At 38.1% G+C, this 20,755-nt stretch overlaps 1 protein-coding gene across 1 annotated transcript in view; it reads left to right on the plus strand.

The window, feature by feature from the left end:
* The window catches only part of pid1 (phosphotyrosine interaction domain containing 1), a 73,819-nt gene extending 53,064 nt beyond the window's left edge, over nucleotides 1-20,755 (plus strand). The window contains exon 3 of the mRNA XM_060923559.1: nucleotides 16,303-20,755. Coding sequence (XP_060779542.1) covers nucleotides 16,303-16,767 — 465 coding nt within the window. The 3' untranslated portion in view covers nucleotides 16,768-20,755. The remainder of the gene's footprint in view (nucleotides 1-16,302) is intronic.

Raw genomic sequence — 20,755 nt, forward strand, 5'->3', positions numbered from 1 at the left:
TATTACCATATATGTAGAGAGATGTAGAGTTTACTTTTGATATACTGGTATGTCTTAGTGTATTTCAAGAGCCAGACACTAGTGCATAAGGTAGCTTTTATATGCTAGTAGGCGTACTTGAAGAGTTGTACGTAATGGGCTATTTATTCCATATGCTAAAGAACAACATGTTGAATTGTTTGTTTTTATGTGAGTTATATCTGAGTATACATGTTTTTATCTAAGTTTTAATTGTGTAATGTTATTTTGATATGTTAAGAATACATTTAATCAAACATTTAAAACTGGATTTGGAGATTTTAATTTAATTTTACTCAAATATCATTTGAACTTGGGGCAATTTCATTTTAGTCAGTCTACTGTAAAGAACTGCATCAAGTGAAAATATCTTGAATATATAGTATATATATTCAAATACTGTATATAGTCAAATTTATTACAGTAAACTAGATTACAATAAACCTAATATAAGATTATTAAACCTGGTTGTAGACATTTTATTCATTTCAAGCTTGTTTAACCAGCTTCACCAGCTATGCCCCACTGCTACAACCGTCAGAATGTGGAAATCTCAATTTATGGATTTTTAATGATTCAATTTTTATACACTTTATAATTTTATTCTTGTACTTCCTCTGTAAGACTTTTGTGTAATATTGCACTTGTCTTATATCCCACTGTACTGAATCCATACTGTATCCTAAAGGGCGTACACACAGAAAGTGATTTGTGGTGATGTGGTGACGAGCAACCAATGAAATTCGGCAATTTGTAGTGATGACAGGTGAAATAACCACTAGTGACATGAAGTGGGTGGGTAGCAAGTTAAAGTGCTTTCAACTTGAGGCAACTACCAATGGGAGTAAAAGGATATCACTGACTGACAGGTGACACCAACACTGAATTCCACAAAACTTTTACCGTGAAACTCATTGAAATATTTACAATGTCCACAACAGTCTCCCTGAATTTTAGAACTGCACTCATTAGTCGTATAAGGATAATTATGTACAACCCCAAATCAGAAAAAGGGCCAGTATTTTGAAATTGAAATTGAAACTGAAAACTATGATTTGTAAATAATCTTTGACTCAAAAAACTCAAAATTGCACTCAAAAAACATAACAGCACATTATTTGGTGCTTTACCTCATGAATTTTATTGATTTTTTTTTAAAAATAAATGCATTAAAAAAAAGTTAGGAAAGTAAAGCATTTAACTGCTTTATAATGTTGCCATTCCTTCTCACAACACTTAAAAGATGTTTAGGGACTGAAGACACCAAGTGAGGAAGTGTTTCGGGTGTTATTTTGTCCCATTCTTCCTGTAAACAGGTCTTAAGGTGTGCAACAGTACAGGGTCGTTGTTACGATATTTTTCGTTTTAAAATTTGCCGCACATTCTCTATTGGGACAGAGAGGACATACACCCTCTTCTTCTGCAGCCATGCCTTTTTAATATGTGTAGAATGTGGTTTTGCATTGACTTATTGAAATATCCTCAGAAAAGATGTCGCCTTGAAAATCTCAATGTACTTTTCTGAATTAATGCTACCATTACAGAAGTGTAAGTTACCTTTGCCAAGTTCACTGACAGAACCCCATACAATGACAGACCCTGGCTTTTGGACTTATTGCTGGTCACAGTCTGGATGGTCTTTTTCATCTTTGGCCTGGAGCATATGGTATCTGTTTTTTCCAAAAAAAAAAGACCCAGAATACTGATTTGTCTGACCACAGTACATGTTTCCACTGTGTGATGGTCCATCCCAGACACCTCAGAGCCCAGAGAAGTTGACAGCACTTCTGGACACAGTTAACATAAAGCTTCCTTTTTGCACAGTAAAGATTTAACTGACATTCGTGGATGTAACTCCATATTGTAATGCTTGACAAAGGTTTGCCAAAGTAATCCTGAGCCCATGTGGTTATATCAGCTATAGATGAATGACAGTTCTTCATGCAGTACCATCTGAGGGATCGGAGATCATGGGTGTTCAGCTTAGGCTTGCGCCCTTACCCTTTATGAACCGAAATTTCTCCAAATTTGCTGCACTGTAGAGGGTGAAATATCCAAATCCCTTCCTATCTTTCTTTGAGGAACTGTTGTTTTTAAACATTTCAATAATTTTCTCACACATTTTTTGACAAGCTGGAGATCCTTAGCCCATCTTTGCTCCTCAAAGGAGGATACGCCTTTCCTGGATACTGATTTTGTACCAAATCATGATTACAATGACCTGTTGACATCACCTGTTCCAAATCACATCATTATTTTATCATTTAATCTCATTACTAGCCCTAAATTGTCCTAATCCCCAGCTTTTTTGGAATGTGTTGCAGACCTGAAATGCAGTAATGGATGTATATTAAAAAATGATATGAAATTGACCAGACAAAGCATGAAATATCTTGGGTTTATACTGTCTGCAATGAAATACAAGTCAAAGTAAATTTAGAAATCACTGATTTTTTTAATTTGCATTTTTCATACTGTCCCAGCATTTTCTGATTTGTGTTGTAAAATGCAATTATTTATAGCGACAAGACTTCAGATTTGTTATTTTGGTGAAAGGTTTAGCCAATCATTTTTATTTATAAAGATTCATCTGATTTTTTGATAGGAAGAATCTTGCTACAAGGTAAGTGATATAGCTAGCCATTGCGCTCACAGTATACAGTATATTCATGAATATACGGTACATTCATGATAAAAAATTGCATTTATAAACACTTTTACATACCTCACACATTTCTCAGAATAAAACAAACTCTCTCACTCTCATCCCAACATTTATCTTAGGAGACAGACTAAAATCTGTCTTTACAAAGCATGACAGAAACCAGAAAAAGTTACAGCTTTGATCTATAAACTGTACCATCTATGAACTAAAAGAAATTAAGCATGGTTCTGTCCATATACATACACTAGAGACTTTTTTATGGTCTTGAAGCAAACTAGCTAGGTCCTGCTTATTTCACTCAGAAACAATTTGGGCTGGGAAATATACAAGAGGGTTACCTGGGCAAACAAAGCCTGGAATGTCCAGGCGATAAGTGAATCATTTTATATGTGGATGATGCTAATGACCAGCTTTCAGCGAGAAAGTGATGGGCGCTGAGTGAATCGCTTCCTTTGTGTACGCCACTTAACACGGCAATATGTTTGATAAGGTACTTAGAAATTTATGGAGACAGTCATGGATGTCTGACTGAGGTCGTTCCGTTAGGTAGGTAGGTATGCATGTTAGATAACCTGTGAAGTATACAACTATAATCTTGGTAGAATCTTCCATAGTTGCCCATGTTATGCAATTTATAAATGATCCCTTTCTTTTGCCATTATTATAAAAAGTACTGATGACCTGCATTTCTGAATGATTAGCTTCAGCAGGCTTTAATGGAAGAAAATGTAAAAATGTACTGTAAAAATATACAGTACATTCATGATAAAAAATTGCATTTATAAACACTTGTACATACCTCACAAATTTCTCAGAATAAAACAAACTCTCTCACTCCAGTTTGCAGCCTGCATGCTTAGACAGACACACACACACACACACACACACACACACACACACACACACACACACACACCTGGACCTTAACGCGCCTTCTTTTCTCCCCTCTGGACCATCAAAAGCGTATTAAAAATATACACATTTTACATAAACAGTCAGAATGTAACAATCTAATTTGATTCTGTATGTAAGTGCATTCTATCACGACTTACACCGACCAGCTACTCACTACATCGCTGGCTCACGCTATGTCATTTCCTGATTTCCTAAACTACAGGGGAGGGGGCACAGAATGTGCATGCGCTAATTGCGCATCAAAAAATTTAGTGGCGTTAAAAAGAATTTGCGTTAACGCATTATTATTACGTTAACTGTGACAGCCCTATTAAAAATATATTTAATTTTATTTGGCTTTCTGTCCATTCCAGAGGAAGAAAATACAGATTTTGCACTTTTTGTGTGTTTATTTCTTGAGAAGTAGAAGAGAGAATGTCGAATGTACAGTGAATGTCCAGTATCAAACCAAGTTTACTGCAGTGCATTTTAAGTGGTACCGAAATAAGGCACTGAAATCTGCATTGTGATTTGGTATGGTAGATACCAATCAAATAGAAACCAGTGGCACTGGGTTTCGGTACCCAAACCCATTCACCACATTTAGGACACCCGTGTCTTTTTTCCTGTCTAGCTCACACAAGGAAATCTGGAAAAGTGTGTTCGTTTGTCTCCTGTTGAGACCCTGTCCATGTCAACACTGCAGATCAGTCTGTCAGAATCTTACACACACACACACACACACACACACACACACACACACACACACGGAGATATGCTCAGGGGTGACTCAGGTACAGGCATGTGAGAAAATTAGGACACCCCATTAAATAATCAGCTTTTTATTTAGAAATGGTACACATACCAATATCCAGGCATGTTTTTATGTATTTTTCAAAAAGAAAGTGATTTGATTGCAATTTAACAACAAAAATGAACATTGTTTGACAAATCCAAAAAAAGAAAAAAAATAAAGTATGTATTTCAATGGAGGAAAAAGTTAGGACACCCTACCCCCTAGTAGCTAGTGTTGCCCCCTTTGGCTGATATAACTTCAACGAGACGCATTTTGTAGCCTTTTACCAGTCTCTGACATCGATCAGGAGAAAGTTTGGCCCACTCCTCAATGCAGAATTCTTTTAGCTGTGAGATGTTTGAGGGGTGTCTTGCATGTACAGCCCGTTTCAAGTCACCCCACAGCATTTCGATGGGATTAAGATCAGGGCTTTGACTTGGCCATTCCAGGACTCTCCACTTCTTCTTTTTTAGCCAGTCCTTGGTGGATTTGCTGGTATGCTTTGGGTCATTGTCTTGTTGCAGTATCCAGTTACGCTTCAGCTTTAATTTTTTGACAGATGGTTTCACATTTTCTTCAAGCACCCTCTGATACACAGTAGAATTCATGGTGGATTCTATGATGGTGAGTTGGCCAGGTCCTGCTGCAGCAAAGCATCCCCAAACCATGACACTGCCCCCTCCATGCTTTACAGTTGGTATGAGGTTCTTTTCTTGGAAGGCTGTATTTGGTTTACGCCAAACATGTCTTCTGTTCTGGTGTCCAAATAATTCAATTTTAGACTCATCTGTCCAAAGAACCTTATTCCAGAAGTCGTGGTCTTTGTCTATGTTCTCTCTGGCAAACTTCAGTCTGGCCTTGATGTTTTTTTTAGAGAGCAAAGGTTTCTTCCTTGCACACCTCCCATGCAAGTCACACTTGTGCAGTCTCTTTCTGATGGTAGAGTCGTGCACTTTCACATTGACAGTTGCCAGAACCTGCTGTAATTCCCTTGATGACACTTTAGGATTTTTCAGGACCTCTTTGACCATCTTGCGTTCTGCTCTTGGGGTAAACTTGCTCGGACGGCCAGATCTTGGCATGGTGGCAGTTGTTTTAAATGTCCTCCACTTGTAAATAATTTTGCGAATGGTGGAATGGCTAATGTTAAATGCTTTTGAAATCTTTTTGAATCCTTTACCAGAGTCGTAAGCGGCCACAATCTTCTTTCTGAGGGCATCAGGAAGCTCTTTAGACCTCACCATGGCGCTCACCTCAACATCCCAACTGTCAGGGCCACACCAAACTAAATTTGAGGTTTAAATAGGGCAAGGCTCCATTCAAATGCTGGGTAACGATGTACTAATCATGTGCACCTGACGTGATGCACCTGTTTGGGATTTTCAACATTTTAAGAGGGATAATATAGGGGGGTGTCCTAATTTATTCCTCACCAGAAATTGCATTATTTTTTAATTAAATTTTACAGAAAGTTTTAAAAAGGCTTTTCTTATTTTTTTATTGTTTAGTTATATTACTTGGATCCCTCATTTTAATTAAAATTTACATTAAATACCCATATGTCCAAATATATTTTAAAATACACAGGATTTCATGAGGTGTCCTAATTTTTTCACATGCCTGTATGCAATAATGGACTCAATAGTAGAGAGAGAGAGTGTGTGTGTGAGTGTGTGGTAGGATTGTTGTCTTGTATTCCAGCATTCCAGAAAGAGAAAACTCATCTGACTCTGTAGCAAATAATTTTCAGAGCGCACATATTACTGCTATTTCCTCTTGCAGCTCACAGCACGTCTACAGAAGGACAGAGAGAGAGAGAGAGAGAGAGAGAGAGAGACAGACAAACAGACTAACCCTACAATGGATCATATTTATATGAACCAAACATTAGGTCCATTTATCAATCTTTTAGTAAAGCTGTGTATAAATGCTTTCATAAGCTTTCATAAACTAAAAATTTCTGCTGGATTTAAAAAAAGTGTTGGAAAAAGTGATTTTTTTAAGTACTTGTGTGTGTGTGTGTCTCGATGAATACCATCACACCCATATATTACCTGGTCTGGACACGACTCAGCTGATTTGCATTGTGTGAAAAAAAATCAGTAAAAGGCAAACCTAACACAGCTGAAATGATGAGCAAAAGACAAAAACAGACTTTCTCAGAGCTACAAGTGAAAGTTATTTTCACTGAGATATTTTAGTACTGGCACAAAATATGGAAACACCAAAGAAAAGATCGATTTTGCATACTTAATCAGTGCAAGTGCAAATGACATCAGAATCTGCACTGAAGGCTACTGAAATACATTATGAACATACAGAGACACCGTTTTAACTACAATTTTACACTTTAACCATGAAAACACTATATTTAGCAATTTTGACCATCATTGTGTGATAAACATCATAAAAATATTGGAAATAGTATCTCTCTTTGTCTAGTTTAGCCCCAAAAACCTTCTTAATCACTCCTGGTTGGGCAATCCTACCATGATATGCTAATTAGCAGCACCGGAGCACCCCAGGGCATGGTGCTAGCCCCTCTTCTCTTCACCCTGTACACCGCGGACTTCTGCTACAACTCGGAGCTGTGTCACATTCAGAAGTTTGCAGATGACACAGCCATCGTTGGGTGTATCAGTGACGACAGAGAGGAGGAGTATAGGAGCCTGGTGAGGGACTTTGCTGTGTGGTGCAACAGGAACCATCTGCAGCTCAACACCTCGAAGACTAAAGAGCTGGTCATTGACTTTGGGAGGTCCAGGCCAAGGTCACGACCAGTTCTGATCGAGGGAGTCGAGGTGGAGGCTGTGGATTCCTACAAGTACCTTGGGCTGTGGCTGGACAGCAAGCTGGACTGGACTTGCAACACCAATCACTTATACAGGAAGGGACAGAGCAGGCTATACTTCCTTAGGAGGCTGCAGTCCTTTAACATCTGCAGGAAATTCCTGTGGATGTTCTATCAGTCTGTGCTCACCAGTGTCCTATTTTACACCGTGGTGTGCTGGGGGGGCAGCACATCCAAGAAGGACACATCCAGGCTGGACAAACTGATCAGGCGGGCCGGCTCTGTGGTCGGAATGAAGCTGGACTCTCTGGTGATGGTGGCAGAGAAGAGGTCTATGGACAAACTATTGAACATCATGGACGATGCCAGTCACCCTCTGCACACCGTCATCAGCAACCAGAGGAGCCTGTTCAGTGACAGAATGCTCCTTCCCAAGTGCAGGATGAACAGACTCAAAAACTCCTTTGTCCCTCATGCCATCAGACTGTACAGCTCCTCTTTGGGGGGGAGGAGGGGTAACAGGAGGACAGAGGACGGGAAGGAGCAGTAGCCTAGCCTAACCATAAGCAATACCGGACAATGTGCAATATAATGTGCAATATAAAGTGCAATATCTTTCCTGCTGCGCCCACCCTTTTTTTTCTTTTCCCCCTCTCTCTCCCCCTTCCTCTCTTCCCCATATCTTATTCTTTTATATTTGTATATGATAATACTTAATTTATTTTAATTTATCTAGAAGTTTTCTCTGTTTCTTTTCTCTGTTTATCTGTAATGATGCTGCTGGAATCTTAATTTCCCTGAGGGAACCCTCCCAAAGGGATCAATAAAGTTTTATCTAATCTAATCTAATCTAATCTAATCTAATCTAATCTAATCTAATCTAATCATTCCACAGGTGAAAGCCATTAACTAAATCATGTGGTCTCTACAGATAATTAATTAGGAAAAGTATTTATCCTCTGACCACAGCCAGGCAACAGGCAGAAATGGCACCAGAGAGAGAAACTACAGAAGAGCAGCGTATTAGGATGAAGGTGAGGGAGGAGGGCCGTTCATACCGAGCCACAGCAAAGAAACTGCATGTGACCCACAGTGCTGTCTGGAAATGCCTCCAGCGTCACCAGAAGACTGGGAACTTCAAGCACATATCAGGCAGAGGAAGGAAGAAAAAGTTGATGTCCAGTATCTCAAGACTACATCCCTACGAGAGAGGAAGAAATCCAGCAAGGAACTGGCACAGGACCTCCAAGATCCTACAGGCAAGGATGTCTCCCCACGACTGGTTAGGAAGATGCTGTCAGCAGAAGGCCTCAAAGGTCATGTGTCAGTGAGCAAACTTTTGTTGAGAGGTGGAAATAAGCAGAAGAGACTTAACTGGGCAAAAATTCACAGGAGTTGGACTTCTGAGCAGTGGAAAAGGGTCATGTTCTCAGATGAGAATAAATTTGAATTATTTGGCAACGCTATGCGACAGTATGTCAGGTGCAGAAAGGGAGAAAGATACAAGGCAAACTGTATTTCTCCCACAGTAAGACATGGCAGAGGGGCCCTGCAAGTATGGGAAACCATCACCTACAATGGAGTTGGTCATCTCTACAAAATAGATGAGACCCTCACTGCTGACAAGTACAGGCAAATCCTTATCCATCATGCTGTGCCTTCTGGAAGACCTCTCAGAGGCTGTCCACACGGCAACGGATTCAGGTGAATCTGATAAAATTGTTTATCGTTTCGGCCTGGCGTCCACACGGCACTGGCGTTTTGGGTGCCCCAAAACGATATTTTTTGAGAACGGGTTCCAGAGTGGAAAAATCTGGCAACGGCGCCGTTGCGAAGTCGTCTGGATGAGTAGAACGGATTTGTTTACGATGACGTCACAACCACATGACTAGAACAAGCAGCACTCTTGCTGTTTTGTATGAACCACTGCATTGCATTCACTTTTGTATACAGCTTTTCTTTTAAATAAACAAGTAACTGAACCATTTCTTGAATTTCTTTTTTTTATTGGATAAGACTGCTTTTCAAAATGTTCACACACAATATAAAAAGTTATATAAATTATATAAAAATGCTTTTCAAAATGTTCACACACAATAAGAAAATTAAGTTATATAAAACTATGCACACTAATAAAACTAATTTGTACACACAGAAGGCACGATTTCCTCGCGTAGTCGCAGCCATCTTCTTCTTGTTGTTGTGTGTTTGTTCCGTCTTACAGCGCACGTAGAGGTGTGGCATGTGTATTGCATTGTTTTCGGCAAGCGCTGCGTTGCCATATGCACCTGATATTTTACTGATCCGTTGCCCATGTGGACGCGATATTTTTTTAAATAAAATCTCATTGCCGTTGTCGTGTGGATGTAGCCTCATTGACAACAACTTTATCTTTCAGCAAGATAATGACCCAAAACATACAGCCAGGGTGGTTAAACAGTATTTACAAAACAAAGAACAAGATGGCAGCTTGACAGTTCTTGATTCGCCAGCCCAAAGTCCTGACATGAATATAATTGAGCAAGTCCGGATCTACAAAGAGCAAGAGAAGGTGAAAAGGGTTCCTTCAAACCTGCCACAGCTCTGGGAAGTGTTGCAAGACGTATGGAGATCAATTCCACTTGATTTTATTCATAAACTTTATGATAGCATGCCTGATCGTGTCAGTGCACTTCACAGAGTCAAGGGGTTCCATACCAAATATTGACAATATTTAATAATGATTTACTCTGGTTACTTGCAACATTTGTTTGTTATTATGAAAAAGTTTACTTTGTTAAGAGAACTTGTGAACAAAAGGTCAAATTTTGTGTTGTTTTATCATTTTGGTAGGTGTTTCCATATATATATATACATATATATATATATATGTGTATATATATATATATATATATATATATATATATATATATATATATATATATATATACAGTGGTGCTTGAAAGTTTGTGAACCCTTTAGAATTTTCTATATTTCTGCATGAATATGACCTAAAACATCATCAGATTTCCACACAAGTCCTAAAAGTAGATAAAGAGAACCCAGTTAAACAAATGAGACAAAAGTATGATACTTGGTCATTTATTTATTGAGGAAAATGATCCAATATTACATATCTGTGAGTGGTAAAAGTATGTGAACCTTTGCTTTCAGTATCTGGTGTGACCCCCTTGTGCAGCAATAACTGTAACTAAATGTTTCCGGTAACTGTTGATCAGTCCTGCACACCAGCTTGGAGGAATTTTAGCCCATTCCCCCATACAGAACAGCTTCAACTCTGGGAGGTTGGTGGGTTTCCTCACATGAACTGCTCGCTTCAGGTCCTTCCACAACATTTCGATTGGATTAAGGTCAGGACTTTGACTTGGCCATTCCAAAACATTAACTTTATTCTTCTTTCACCATTCTTTGGTAGAATGACTTGTGTGCTTAGGGTCGTTGTCTTGCTGCATGACCCACCTTCTCTTGAGATTCAGTTCATGGACAGATGTCCTGACATTTTCCTTTAGAATTCGCTGGTATAATTCAGAATTCATTGTTCCATCAATGATGGCAAGCTGTCCTGGCCCAGATGCAGCAAAACAGGCCTAAACCATGATACTACCACCAGCATGTTTCATAGATGGGATAAGGTTCTTATGCTGGAATGCAGTGTTTTCCTTTCTCCAAATATAACGCTTCTCATTTAAACCAAAAAGTTCTATTTTGGTCTCATCCATCCACAATACATTTTTCCAATAGCCTTCTGGCTTGTCCACATGATCTTTAGCAAACTGCAGACGAGCAGCAATGTTCTTTTTGGAGAGCAGTGGCTTTCTCCTTGCAACCCTGCCATGCACACCATTTGTTGTTCAGTGTTCTCCTGATGGTGGACTCATGAACATTAACATTAGCCAATGTGAGCGAGGCCTTCAGTTGCTTAGAATTTACCCTGGGGTCCTTTGTGACCTCACCAACTATTACACACCTTGCTCTTGGAGTGATCTTTGTTGGTCAACCACTCCTGGGGAGGGTAACAATGGTATTGAATTTCCTCCATTTGTACACAATCTGTCTGACTGTGGATTGATGGAGTCCAAACTCTTTAGAGATGGTTTTTAACCTTTTCCAGCCTGATGAGCATCAACAATGCTTTTTCTGAGGTCCTCAGAAATCTCCTTTGTTCGTGCCATGATACACTTCCACAAACATGTGTTCTGAAGATCAGACTTTGATAGATCCCTGTTCTTTAAATAAAACAGGGTGCCCACTCACACCTGATTGTCATCCCATTGATTGAAAACACCTGACTCTAATTTCACCTTCAAATTAACTGCTAATCTTAGAGGTTCACATACTTTTGCCACTCACAGATATGTAATATTGGATCATTTTCCTCAATAAATAAATGACCAAGTATAATATTTTTGTCTCATTTGTTTAATTGGGTTCTCTTTATCTACTTTTAGGACTTGTGTGAAAATCTGATCATGTTTTAGGTCATATTTATGCAGAAATATAGAAAATTCTAAAGGGTTCACAAACTTTCAAGCACCACTGTATATATATATATATATATATATATATATATATATATATATATATATAAGTGCTGTCAAAAACGTCGCGTTATTAACGCGTTAACTTGACTCAATTTTAATGCCGATAATTTTTTTATCACGAGATTAACGCTCTGTGATATGATGTAGGTTTTTCATAAGCTTTTGAAACTGCCAGGAACTTGGAACAGAGACTTTGCTTAGAAAAACGATAGCAGCTAGACTGTAATGCCACGCCCCACACAGCCAGAGTCCTCTGCCCTCCCCCCAAAGAACCAGCGCGGGCAGGGCGCGCTAGTAGAGATGGGATTTATGGCTCTTTGATGGGATCCGCATCTTTGTGATCCATTCTTTGAAAAGAGCCGTTCAAAAGACTGGCTCATTTGGCTCTTTTTAAATATTTATTCAGTTTTAAGAAGACAGCGTCTAAAGAAGCCAGATCCCTCTGAACTGTAAACTCAATGTTATACCAGAAATCCTTCCTGTAATATGCAAATTTGGCCGCCTCTGATTGGACAGCGCGATGCATCAACAGGCAGAAAGTGTAAAAGTACAAAATGTGTTAAGTGAGCTGAAACAGTAAAGATCAGATTCAATGCAATATTTATCAACGAACAACTTAAAGTTAATATAATAGTGTACTTTATATTATAATCAAGCATGTCAAGCCTACCGTCACTGTGTAACCTGTCTCTCTGATTAGAGTTGTAGACTAACTCAAGCAGTAGATCACTTCACTTATGGTTCTTTTGCTAGCCCCGGTGCTTGGCTTAGGTTTTACTTTGCAGTGGCTGTGTCAAGACGTGTTATGCTTTGCAATAAAAAAAACATTGGTACAAAGCAAGCCCATTCACATTTTTATGCTGATAAGAGAATTACAATGTTTTTTCATGTGACAAAAATGTGTGATTAAATGTGCGATTCATTGCGAGTTAACTATGACAATTGCGACATTAATCGCGATTAAATATTTTAATCGCTTGACAGCACTAATATATATATGGGGCGGCGTAGTGGTTAGTGCTGTCGTCTCACAGCAAGAAGGTCTGGGTTCGAGCCCCGTGGCCAGCGAGGGCCTTTCTGTGCGGAGTTTGCATGTTCTCCCTGTGTCTGCGTGGGTTTCCTCCGGGTGCTCCGGTTTCCCCCACAGTCCAAAGGCATGCAGGTTAGGTTAACTGGTGACCCTAAATTGACCAAAGGTGTGAGTTTGAATGGTTGTCTGTGTCTATGTGTCAGCCCTGTGATGACCTGGCGACTTGTCCAGGGTGTACCCCGCCTTTCTCCCATAGTCAGCTGGGATAGACTCCAGCTTGCCTGCGACCCTGTAAAACAGGATAAAGCGGCTGGAGATAATGACATGAGATGATATATATTATATACAGTACGAGGGTAAGTCAAAAAGTTCTAAGACAGACGGTATAATTTCTAAAGAAATTCAAAAGAATTCAGAAAAGGAATACAAGGAAGGAATTCTCCGATGGAAACATCGCTTGCAAAAGTGTTTAGACTTAAATGGAGGATATGTAGAGAAATAGCTTTGTTATTTTCATAAATAAAGATTTTTTTCATTTGTCTTAGAAATTTTTGACTTACCCTCATGTGTGTGTGTGTGTGTATACCTACCAAAAGTCGTCGACCTTGACTTCATCTTTGTTATTATTCACCAATATTCACTTCACCTTCTGCGAATAATTGTTTTTAGATAGATAGATAGATAGATAGATAGATAGATAGATAGATAGATAGACACACAGTATACATACAGTGTACAGTGGTGAATTTATATATATTACAGTATCAGTCAAAAGTTTGGACACACCTAATCTAATTCAATGGTTTTTCTTTATTTTTTCATTAAAAGACATTTCATATCTTACAGTAATGATGGACTATCGTTTCTCTTTGCTTACTTGAGAGGTTCTTGACATAATATGGATTTACAGTTCCTTTCCCATTAACATTGTCTTGTACTTCTACTGAAAGATAAAGAAGAAGAAGGATATGAGTCCAGTTGTATCTATACACTCTTTATTAATTTGTTAGAACTACATTTTGCAAACATTTTGGGTTAAGTTGAGAATTAAAGCTTCAGCATGCAGAGTTTTTTTTTTTTTTTTACAAAAAACATGATTATTGAATCAATGGGTTAAAAAACAAAACAACTCTATAGTATGAAGTTCCTGAGTTTCTGTGAGTAGTTCTGATGATGCTGTAGTAGTAATTCATAGTCAGAGTTTACTGTGTCATATTGAAATTAATGGGAAATTTGTATACATACATAACCAGTCAAAAGTTTGGTCATACCTTCTAATTCCATGTTTTTTCTTTATTTTCATTAATTAAAAAAGTCACTTCATGTCTTAAGGTAATGATGGATGTTGTTTCTCTTTACTTAGTTGAGCAGTTCTTGATATAATGGATTACCACATTTGTGGAATAGGGCTATTTACTGTATTTTTATGATTTACTATTCACTGTTTGAGCTCAAACGTATTAAGAAGGCAAGAAATTGCACTAATTACTTTTTGATGAGCCACACCTGTTAATTGAAAAGCATTCCAGGTGACTACCTCATGAAGCTCATTAAGTGTGCAAAGCATCATCAAGGTAAACGGTGGCTACTTTGAATCTAAAATAGGAAAAGTTTTTTTTAACACTTTTTTTTTGTTTACCACATAATTCCATAGGTGTTATTTCATAGACTTGATGCCTTTAATATTGTTATACAATGTATAAAATAGTCAAAATAAAGAAAAAAACCTATGAATAAATAGGGATGTCCAAACTTTTGACTGATACTGGATGTATATATACAGGGTGTTTCAAAAATTTGATGTCATTTCACAATCTAATAACTTTGCCAGTTCTCGTTCAACTGAGCTCAAATTTTAACAGCATGTGTGGAAACACGTCAAAATTTTATGTTTAATGTTTTTTGTTTTTATCTTTTTAGGTATAGACATGCCATTCACTGGAAAAGAAAAGGCGTTTTGTGTGTTAAAGTATGCTCAAACACAGTCGAACAAGACAGTGCAGCATGCATTTATGAGAGAATTCTCTAAAATTGCACCAACTGCAATGCAGATTTGGACATGGCACAAAAAGTTCAAAGAGGAAGGCTGTCTGTGTGTGTCTGTCTCAGGTGGCACGCATATTGAAAATTTGTGAAATCGTTCATGGAATCCACATACCTTTGAATTTCTCATTCAGATTTTGAGGAATAAATCTTATATTGCTCAACATTAAGCCTGTTCAGTTTCATTTGCCTAGAGTATGTAGTTTCTGGGATATTTATGTTTCAAATAATATAAAATTTTATGAAATACCCTGTACTTATACACCACTTGAGCCAGTTCTCTTTTCATACAGTGGCATTCTTAATTGGTCATATTTGTATTAATTAATGTATTTATGTTAGTTCGCTTTATTTATTTATTTATTTTTCTTTTTTTTATTCTTTATTAATATCATTAATATGAAATGACCAGATTTCACAAATGTTTCATTAAGTTTGTGTAACTGAAATATACAAACTATTTCAATTTGACAGTGTAATCTGCATCTAAAAGTTCAGTATCTCATAAAGATTTATATGAATTGAAGCCGATCAGTGGAGGGTGACATTAGTTAGTCTTCTTATGTATATATTTCCACACATGGAGGAGCATGAGTAGTATATGAATGTTTTTTTTTTCTTCTTCTGAAATGACAAGATTTTCAAGAATACCAAGTTTGTGGCATAAATGCTCCTGCAAACATTTTAGGAATGAATCAGTTCTGATCTGGATTGATAAATGAGGCCCATTGTCACAATCCACAATGTGTTCTATAAGTGCACTCATGATATGTAGTAGGTACAGATATTTGAAACCAACCGTGAGTTGGCCTAGTGGTTAGCGTGTCCACTTCTCGATCGGGAGCTCGCAAGTTCTACTCATGGTCGGGTCATACCAAAGACCATCATAAAAAAATGGTACCTACTGCCGTCTGGCAAGGCATGCTGCAATGCAGATGCGAGTGGGGAGTCAAACTCTCACGGTTACCAGAGGACTAGCCCCCCACTGTAACCCTAGCTATGTAATAGGCGAGAGGCCGAGGGCTACGGAAACGGAGATCAGTGCCACCCTATGCACCACATGGCGTGGGAAGGACTTTGACAGATATTTGAAAACTGTGTATAGCCTCTATATTGAACAGAGTGTGTAATTTAGAACACATCTACAGTTGATGGTGTTGTAATGATGCTAAGACATTTTGTTTTTTTGGTGTTTATGTAGCTCTGTTAGTAGTTAGAAATGTATCCACACTCACAAATACTATAATTGCAAGTGCAAGAAACCAAGAGAAACAGACAGATGGAAGAAGAGGAGGGAGACAGAGACAGTTCAGATTTAAGCCTTGTAATTGCAGACTAAACAAACTGTCTGAAAATGGTACACACACATTCACACATGCTACTGCAAATGACACCAACACCAGTTGCTCCACAATGTGTGTGTGTGTGTGTGTGTGTGTGTGTGTGTGTGTGTGTGTGTGTGTCAGAAACACATTTCTGTTTCTGTGAACTATACTTAGCTCTCAGTGTGTTTCTTTTTTTTAGGTGACCTATCTAGGGAAAGTGACAATCCCGGGCTCCAAGTTCCTCTCAGGCTGCACTGAGTCTGCCGTGGTGGCATTATGGGATACAAAGTGCTCGTCAATCGCCATGGATGCCTTGCTAGAAATCCGTCCCTTCCAGGTCCGTCTGCACCACTTGGGTGGGCGAAGTGAGGTGCCAGACTCAGTGGAGTCGTTCCAGGTGGCACGGATCGCATATTGCACAGCTGATCATGAGGTGAGCCCGAAGGTGTTCGCTTTCATTTACCGACAGATCAACGAGGACCTGACGTTCCAGATGGACTGCCACGCCGTGGAGTGTGAGAGCAAGCGTGCTGCCAAGATGCTGGCTCATGCCATGATGGATGCCTTCACCAAGACCTTCCACTCCATGCGGACCGACGGGCGCATTCACCAATCAGGATGCGAGATTCCTGAAGACTCAAATGCAAACCCTGATGATGGTTGAGGCTGAGGGCCAAGGGGGTGGGACCAATAGGGGGAATGTTGATCCCATCTGTTTCAGTCTTTGGTGGGATAATAAAAAAAAAAAAATCAAAATGTTCTCTTAGCTCATGGCTAATAAATAAATGCATCACTGCAGCCATATTGCTATCAAATCTTGTTATTGTTCTAGAATGTTGCAATGAAAAATTGTTCTAGAACATGTATTAGGACATCACAATGGATTGTTGTTCTCAACTGCTGCGATAGTATATTGTATCAGAATGTTGCCATTGTTGTTCTACAATATTGTGATCCAGGTGTGTTCTAGAATACTGTTATAGAATACGGCATTTAGAATATTGGCGAACATTTTGATAGAGGTTATGGAATATTGGATTAGGACATGATAGTTCGTTGCTCTCAAATTCCATCTCATGATGGAATGCGGTGTTAGATAAAATATTATTCTAAATTATTATCAGCCTTGCTCTAGAACATCACAATGAAAAAAAATTTCTAGAATATTGCAACCCTTGTTATAGAACACAAATCTAAATTATTTTTTAAAAACTCAGATTGTTTTACATTATTTTGAAAAATGTTTTTGAATGCCTTGATGTAATATTGCTCTAGAACATTGTACACATTGTTCTAGAATATTGTTTTAGAATAGCACAAGCTTTTTATGGAGCGTCAAATATTGGGAGCGTTGTTCTAGAACTTATGAAAGATTCTTCCCAAATATTGCATCATGATGCAACATTTGTTTTAGAATGTGATGGAATATTGTTCTAGAATGTTGCTAGCATGCTTCTGGTACACTGATGGAACTTTGTTCCAAGGAGATGGTAAAGAACATGTATTTTAGAGCATTAAGGAATATTGCAGGCATTTGTAATGGATCATCAAATATTGTGTCATTATTGTAAAGCATTGTTATGAAAATTGTCCAGAATATTACATCAGTACACAGCATTATTTTAGACTGTTATGATGGAATGTTGGATACACTGCCCTAGAACAAAGATGAAAAGTAGTCAAGAATGTCACATTTAGATTATTCTAGAATGTTGCTTCACCATTTGAAAGAAAAAAAAAATCTAGATTATTGTTTTAGAATGTTATGATTGATCAGAGATGCCAAATCACTATCCCAGGTGCCCAGCTACTTTTCTGTGCTTTTATTTTTCTGTATGTACGGTAGTTCCTTGGTGGTCAAGTAGATTCTAGAGGCAGTCCATCAACCGCAGAAAGGAAGTATGCCATATTGACAAGCTATTTTTTAATTTAAATTACATTTAAATCTAACACACAAGAATTGGTTAAAATATTTTATGTTGCAATGCAGTACCAGTTAGTTTTAGAATATTGCCTACAGCTAAACTACATACATGGACATCTGTCCTATTATGACATTACATTATTTAAAATATTAGCATAAAAGCATGTCAGTGATGAAATTTAAACACCTAATATAGAAATTAACTTTACTACTAGCCACAGTACAATGAAAAATACTTAGGAGACCAGATCTGAAAAGAAATTCACCTGTGATCGTGTGGACTCGGCCTATGGCTACAAAGAGTTGTCTTCAATCCTGGAAATTTGAGAACTCACTCATTTTCATGTCACTGCACTTAACTAGCTAAGTACCTTGTTATATTTCAGGCTAAATTTCATTAGCTCCACTTTTTAGCCTAGTTATTAGATTCCTAAACAACCAAAAAGATATATGACTGGGTTTATGATCTGGATTTATGATTTCTCTACCCTGTAGAGTATTCTGAATATTGTGAGAACTGTTCTAGTACATTGTGATGGAATGTGCTTCTGAAACATTGTGTACATCTTTTTAAAACGTGGTGATGAAAATGGTTATAGAATACTGTTTTAGAATATCTCAACAGACCTTTGTATATTGAGAAGATTTTGACTGAACGTTCTGGAACATTGTTTAATCACATCACAATGGAACATTGTCCTGAGATGCCGCAGTAGATGCGTTTTTAGATGTTGAAGCATTATTCTAGAACATCAATGGTGAAACAATTTTGTAGTGCATAGCATAGCTAGAACATTGTTGTAGGACTGTTCAAGGGTACCTTGATGAATGATCTGATGGAATGTTGGGTAATATTGTTAGCATTGTTATTGACCAGTAGAATTTTCAGAATGATCACAAACTTTATTCTGAAACATTGGTGAAAGTTTCTTTGAGAATGTAAGGTTGTTTTAAAATACAATTGTGCTGGAATGTTCTACAGCATTGTACAGTGTATTCTACAGCATCATGATAAAACATGATAAAATGCCAAGAGGAACGTTGTTTTATAACGTTGTGATGAAATCTATTTTTCTAGTACTGCGAACATTCTATACTGCAGACATTCTTCTAGAATGCTGTAAAAGAAAGTTGTTCTAGAATGACAATACATTCTTGAACATTGTGAACGAATATAGTTGAAGGAAAAAATAGCTCCCCATATACAGAAAGCTACAGTGTGTTGCAGTAACTATGAGTGGTGGGGCTTTCCTGTCTTGCATTCTGCTTAGCCAATAAGTATCTCTGGAATTTGTTCTCTCTTTCACACAGTGTTCTCTCAGTAGCCAAAGTTCTTACCCAATGTGTTTTTCAAAATTGTGTTTTTACCAGCCATATCCATATATATATATAGTGTGTGTATGAGAGAGAGAGAGCGAGAGAGAGATTGTGCTAAAGTACTAAAGACCATGGATAAACCGTGGATAAATTTTTACAGAACGGGTTTTTGAAAACAGTATTAGGTGATGCTTGGTGTTGTGCTGCGTGTGTGTGTGTGTGTGTGTGTGCACGGGTTTGTGGTTGGAAGTGTGTGACAGATTTGTTTTTCTCAGCCACATTAATCACTGTGCTGTGTTCAGTTGTAAAGTTTTTTTTGCTGTTTTATTCCCTCTGCTTTGACCTACCTGGCTGCATCCCAAACGCAAGTGTATGGTACACATGTCTTTGTTATGAATCATTCTCACAAGTGCTGGTGACTGAGAAGTTTTTTTGGGGATGAATTACACAAAGCCTGGTACTTAATGAACTAATTTGTGGTCTACTTTAATTAGCATGCAAGCTATATATGAGCTACTGCTCTACCTTTCAGATAAATTAGCTAAGCTTACGCACTGCATCCTGATCTGGCGACTTGTCCAGGGTGTACCCCGCTTCTCACCCATAGTCAGCTGGGATAGGCTCCAGCTTGCCCGTGACCCTGCACAGGATAAGCGGTTATAGATAATGGATGGATGGATGGATGCACTGCATCCACTGTGAGTCAGACTGTATGAACAACACAATGAACAAGTTTTATTCAACTGTATTTTTTGAGTTCCAGCCTTAAATTGGCTGATGCTCTTCTTAAGAATACTAGATATGAACTCTAGCATTTGGGATGAAGCATTAGCATGAGATGGGGTCCAGTTCCTGTCTCTTTTTGAGCAGTGGTGAATGACTTCATGCTGCACACTTTTATTTTTAAAGTACTTGTTGATTGGTTATCTTCACATGATTTGTGGATATATTCTTGTACAGTTGGCTGTGGATTATGTTCTCTCTCTCTCTCTCTCTCTCTCTCTCTCTCTCTCTCTCTCACACACACACACACACACACACACACACACACACACACACACACACACACAGAGAGAGAGAGAGCTCTAAATGAAAAATGGATCAGTAACTGGACTGAAAATTAGTGGAACAGAGATAAAAAGAAATCTCTATATAAATATGAATATAAATTTATCTATACAGTGTATTCATGAAGCCTTTGTTTATACAGATGTATCAGTTCTCTATTATTCCAGTCAAATGTTTATAGATATTTTTGTTTAATCACATGAATTCAGTATTGTGCAGAGGAAGAATGAGTGTACTGTTGTTTTCTGTGAATGTTTTCACTTCCTGCCATAGCAGCTTTAAATGTCTGGTGTGAATTTCTATCAAATAAAAGTCCTCACCTATAAACTCTTTACCAGCACAA

The sequence above is a fragment of the Neoarius graeffei genome, chromosome 6 (assembly GCF_027579695.1).
Source record: "Neoarius graeffei isolate fNeoGra1 chromosome 6, fNeoGra1.pri, whole genome shotgun sequence".
Taxonomy (NCBI): Eukaryota; Metazoa; Chordata; class Actinopteri; order Siluriformes; family Ariidae; genus Neoarius; species Neoarius graeffei.